Raw genomic sequence first — 6,173 nt, forward strand, 5'->3', positions numbered from 1 at the left:
CTTCTCTTTTTTTAATTTTAATTAATTTCTTTTTCCAACTATATGCAAAGATAATTTTTAAAATTCATTGTTTTGGTAAAATTTTGAGTTTGACATTTTCCTCATTCCTTACCTTTCCTCTCCCACCTTGATAAATTAATAATAAGATATGTTATATATATCTAACAATGTTAAATATATTTCCCTATAAGTCATGTTGTAAAAGAAACATCAGAACAAAAGAGAAAATAAACCATTAGGGGGAAAATTAAAAAATCAAAATTGAAAAATTGAAAATAATATGCTTTGATCTGCATTCAGTAGTTTTTTTTCTCTGAATGTGGATAGTATGTTCAATACAATTCCTTTGATCATAGTAGTGCTGAGAAGAGTTAAGCCTATCATAGTTATTCATCATAATATGTTAACGTAAATGTGTTCAATATTCTCCTAGTTCTGCTCTCTTCACTCAGCTCTAAGTTTTTCTGAAATCTACCACCTCATGAGTTCCTGAAGAACCAAACAATAGTACTCCATCATATTCATATACCACAATTTGTTCGGCCGTTCCCCAATTGATGGGTATCCCCTCAATTTCCAATTCTTTGCCACTGCAAAAATAGATGTTATGAATATTTTTTGTACATGTGAATGTTTTCCCCTTTTTTATGATCTCTTTGGGGAGACATTAACTTTCCATTTGGCTTTTCAGTATTTGTGTCAGCTTTGGCCATTTCATACTATCCCCTTTTTCACTATTCTATTTTTTCAATATCTCTAATTTTACCCTTGTAGCTCACTCAGCTTGAAAGCAGCTGGTTCTTAAGAGTTGCTTAGAGGCATTTTTAAGTTTTGATGTTCATTTTCTTTTCTGCTTTGCTGGATGAGTACCAGGTTCAACTCCAGACTCAGCCATTAATTAGTTCCATAACTCTCTATGTCATTCATTTTAATTTCTCCATCTATCCATTGAGATAACAATCCTTGTCCAAACTATCTCTCAAAGTTAGAAACTGCAGCAAAAGAGCTGTATAAGGAACACAGCACTAAGAGATAATGTATGTTTAAATCCTTCGTATGACACTTACTAACCCTTGACAAGTTTTTTAATCTCTCCTGATCTTACTTTTCTCTTTTGTTTTCTTCTGGTTGTCAATATTCTGTTTTCCCTTTCCATTTATTTCATAAAGATAATGGTGTAAACCTCAAAAATCCAAAGACACATTATATAGTGAGACAATGTATCATGTAAGCTTTCAATTCTTATAACAATTTATGCCAAATTATTAAATGCTTAAGAAATGTCACACCTTATTGGTATTGATCATATTGTCAGGGAAAGAACCTTGATACAATAGAGTGCTAGACTTGTGTGCTAGAGTCACTAAGACCAAGGTTTTAGTTCTTTTGCCCCAAAAGGCTGTGTGATCATGGACAATTTAACTTACCTCTCAGTTCCCCTAAGCAGTTTTCTGAGCTTATAAATTACAGTCAAATTGAGTAGTAGAATTTAATATTGTAGAAATTACAATGATATCCCAATTTCAGATTGAAAAAATATTTTCTTTGAATGATGATGATGATGATGATAATTATAAATACTGTTAACCCAAAGAACCACTCTATTCCGGTCTCTCTTTTTATTAAAAGTCTCTCCTTTCCATTGCTTATAAATCATATTAATTCAGTTCTTGGGGATATGGTTATGGAATTCAAGATGATTTAGGAAATTTTAAATATTTGTAATCCAAGGGCACTATGTCCCTAAAAAGCCATGAATTTGCATCATTGGAATCAATCTTGGTGAGATTGGGGGGGGGTGACTAAGCTAAAAGTTGGAGGAGCATACTCAGATTAGTAATAACTGATATGTACATAGTGGAAAGTAATGGGAAGAGAGGTTTCTAGGGAGACCTTAGTTGTTTAGGCAAGATCACAACTTCCTGCACAAGTTTTTCTTTTTATAAGGAAACTAGATAAATGGATACTAAACTATTTGTTATACCAATAATAATAACCCACAAAAATTATAGCACTTTAAATTTTGAAGAGTACTTTACTCATTGGATAGAGTGCTGAACTTGGAGACATAGAGAGTCATCTTCCTGAGTTCAAATTTATTCTCAGACACTTACCAGCTATATGACCTTGAGCAAGCCACTTAACACTGTTTGTCTTAGTTTCCTCCTCTGTAAAATGAGCTAGAGAAGAAAACTGCAGATCATTCCTACATCTTTGCCAAAAACTCCAAATGGGATCTTAGAGTCAGACATAACTGAAAAGCAACTGAACAACTTACTTTCATTATCCTATTAGAGGTATAAATTAAAGATATTACTGTGTCCATTTTCTAATGAGAACATTGAGATTATAGAGGTTAAATAAATTGCCTATAGTTACATAGCTAGAAAGAATCAGGAGTGGGTCATTAGGATACCATTTAGTGTATCACATTAAAGTTAAAACCTATCTTCTTTATACCAAGTTCAACACTTTATATGTTATAACACACTATCTCTTTTTAATTTTTGGAATAAAAACAAGTGTGTAAATGAATAAATCATATGAATTATATTGACATAGAAAATGTATAGAAAATTGTTTTCAGAGTGTTTTAAGTTTTCACAGTTTGATTTTTTAAACACACCAATTTATTATTTGTTTCTTGTTGACATTATTTTCTTTTTAAATTTTGAGTTCCAAATTCTTTCCCTTAAATATGTTATCAGGGGCGGCTAGTTGGCATAGTGGATAAAGCACTGGCCTTGGAGTCAGGAGTACCTGGGTTCAAATCCGGTCTCAGACACTTAATAATTACCTAGCTGTGTGGCCTTGGGCAACCCACTTAGCCCCATTTGCCTTGCAAAAACGTAAAAAAATATGTTATCAATTCTTCATGTGAAATCATGTAAAACATATTTCCATATTAGCTATATTTTGGGAAAAGGTAAGAAAAATAAAGTGAAAGAATATACTTCATCAATCCTCTCTATGGAGATGGGTAGCATTTTTTTTCATCCTGAGTTCTTTGGAATTGTTTGGGATCATTGTATTGATCAGAGCACAACATTGCAGCTACTTTCATGGTATTATCAAGCACAATCTGTTCTTTTTTAGGTAAGAAATGATTTGCAAATCTTAAGATGGCAGAAAATGTATTTGAAATTATTTGATTCCCTATCCCAACCTACCTTCTCTTCCCATCCCACTTCCAAAAATATTGAGCCAAAAAGCTTAAAGCGACCATTTGTACAGTCTTCCAAGTTAAAATTTTGTGACATAGGAAGCAAAATGTCACACACAGCATTATTTTGACATAGTCCTACTTCAGAATTATTCACAGGTATCACCTCTCAAGGGTTTCAGTTTTCGTAATTCTGATTGAGATTTTTGATATCATAGCACTTGAGATCTAAATTGAGTTTCAAAACTAACATCTCCAAATCAGAACAGTGACAGATAGATATGGTTGAAAGATTCGGAGATAATAGTCCATCCTCTCTAGCATCACCAAGAAAAATTCAAATGAACCCCAAAGCAATTTAAATTTCTCAGTTGTTACTAGGAGGCTTCTAGTATATTAATCAGTACCCTAAACTATTTTTATGTAATAAGAATGTCTTGCATATGAATGGAAACCCTCCATTAGTGATATATTATTCAAATTCTCTTTTTAATAAAAATGCTAATGGACACGTTAAGTATGTACATAAATTAAAATGATCACAAATTAGGATTAATATCATATTAAATGAATTATAATCCCATACTCATTAAGATAAGGTAACATTTCAATATTTGTTCTTGTTAATAAATTTAATGCAATAAAAGAAAAGAATACATTTTAAGATTCAATAAATATTTGATGTAACCTGATCATTGAGTTTAAGGGGGGAAAAAAACTTCAAATAACACATACTAGAATATATCTGGAGTTTTTCTTTGTTATTTAGATAAACCTTTCTTATTATTTATTGAAGTCCTTAACAAAATTTCAAATGACAAAGGAAAAAAAGCCTGTTTGGAATATAAAAAGGAACCCTGAGGGAAGGTTGTATTTTGAATTTTTAGAATCTTCCATACAGTATTTTTGTTTCTTTTCTTGTTTAGGTTTTGAATGCCAGATTAAGAAAAGTTTAGTTGTATTAACTAGTTAAATAACTGAAGTGAACACTTTATATGTGTATTTGAACAACAGTTTTCATTTACTAACATTTTATGGAGACAACCTTTTGCTATAGTACCCAGTGGAATTTTGTGCTGTTGCCTTTCTTCATGTTTTCAAGAGTGGCAAGTGAAAGTGATCATTAAAAAAGCAGGACTTGGTAAAAGTCAGATCAGAAATGAAAATGTGAGAAACTGTGATCTAATCATTTAATCAACTATTTGAATGGGATGCTTATTCTTCAAAAAACATTCATATTTAAGGAGAAAATTATATATATATGAATATATATATTAACTGCTTTTTAAATAAACAGACTCATTAGGTACTGATGATTACACTCCACTTTGATTAGTATGCATATAAATGCATGGCCTCTGTACATTACAACTGAGATAGGGATTACAGAAACTGAGATTAAGTTACAAAAAGGATAACTGAAGAAATGCATGATTAAATTGCCACAGAGCAAGGTAGGATGATGCTTCCTCACTAAAAAAATACTAATTTGTTATTTTAGCTCCACACTGACTTGGATCCTGGAAGCAAAAAAATCAAGTACATTCTATCGGGAGATGGAGCTGGGACTATCTTTCAGATCAATGACATAACAGGAGATATTCATGCTATAAAAAGACTTGACCGTGAGGAAAAAGCTGAATACACGCTAACAGCTCAAGCAGTCGATTGGGAAACAAACAAACCTCTGGAGCCTCCTTCAGAATTCATTATTAAAGTTCAAGACATCAATGACAATGCACCGGAGTTTCTTAATGGACCATATCATGCTACTGTTCCAGAGATGTCCATTTTGGGTATGTATGCATAGAAATACAAAAGACTATTAAAAGTCACTCATTAAAATAGCATCTTGCATCAGTGTGGGTTTGTTGATGAATAAAATATATTTATGACTGTCTTCTTCACATTTGCATTTTCAAGTTCCCTTTTTTTTTGGCCCAAGTTCCATTGGCAGCACAATAGCTTTAGTCCTCCATTAATAGAAGCTGACTAACAATTATATTAAAATATCTCTCCTGACACAACAATACTTCAATTGACTGAATTTATATTCTATTCATGATGGTGTAGTTAGAGTATTGTTACTGAGGAGGATTTATCAAGATTTGTTCCAACATGCTAGGCTAATCCTATTGATATTTGCTTGCTGGTTAATTATTTGTTTGTTTATATTCACATGCAGATGTAGTTCTTACACACTTGGAGAAAAAGTCTACATTGAACTGTCATAATCCAAAAACAGGAACTGAGCTGGAAACTAGACACTGGAAAATAGATTAGTAAATTAAAAGTGACTTTAGCGAAGTCACTATATAAACTATTTTGTGAACATCTTATATATTATTTTAACTTGAGTTCAAAATGTCAAGCCAATTTAAGTCCAAAAGTCAAATTAAAGGGAATCATTTTAGATATATATATAATAATAGAATCTATTGATATCAAAAGTCATACATATTAAAAATGACAACTAATCATAATATAGAATAAATAGCATAATTGTAGTACTCCCTTAATAAGTGAAAGCAAAGTAATAATAGGTATTTAAATCAATTTGACTGAACAAATTTTTATAATCTACATAGTCCCATGTTAATTCATGGAATTACAAATATGGACATGATATAACATAGGTATTGTTACAGAAGCAGTGTATTTGGGACAAAGGAAAGGTATATAATAAATTTAGTAAGAGACATAAACCTCCATTCAGAGGTTCAAGGAAGTCTACATGGAGGAGGCATAAAAATTGCATCCTGAAGGATCATAATAGTCTCAAAAAAAGCAAAGGTAGGAAAAGTCAGAAGAAATAAATATGGAATATGAGTGTGCCTAGAACATAAAATACTAAAGGGGGCATGCATAATATACAATAAGAAGGGAAAGGGAGTTTAGCACCATATTATACATTGTAAGTATGATATTTAATATCAAAAAGAATTTGATTGGTAGAAAATGGAAAATTCCAGATGATATTTGAGTCAAAGTGTGACATGGACAAAATGAT

At 31.5% G+C, this 6,173-nt stretch overlaps 1 protein-coding gene across 1 annotated transcript in view; it reads left to right on the forward strand.

Moving 5' to 3' along the window:
• The window catches only part of LOC141500226 (cadherin-8-like), a 156,522-nt gene extending 151,498 nt beyond the window's left edge, over positions 1-5,024 (forward strand). Inside the window, exon 3 of the mRNA XM_074203233.1 lies at positions 4,665-5,024. Coding sequence (XP_074059334.1) covers positions 4,665-4,973 — 309 coding nt within the window. The 3' untranslated portion in view covers positions 4,974-5,024. The remainder of the gene's footprint in view (positions 1-4,664) is intronic.
• Positions 5,025-6,173: the final 1,149 nt, after the last annotated feature.

Source organism: Macrotis lagotis, chromosome 1 (genome assembly GCF_037893015.1).
Source record: "Macrotis lagotis isolate mMagLag1 chromosome 1, bilby.v1.9.chrom.fasta, whole genome shotgun sequence".
Taxonomy (NCBI): domain Eukaryota; kingdom Metazoa; phylum Chordata; class Mammalia; order Peramelemorphia; family Peramelidae; genus Macrotis; species Macrotis lagotis.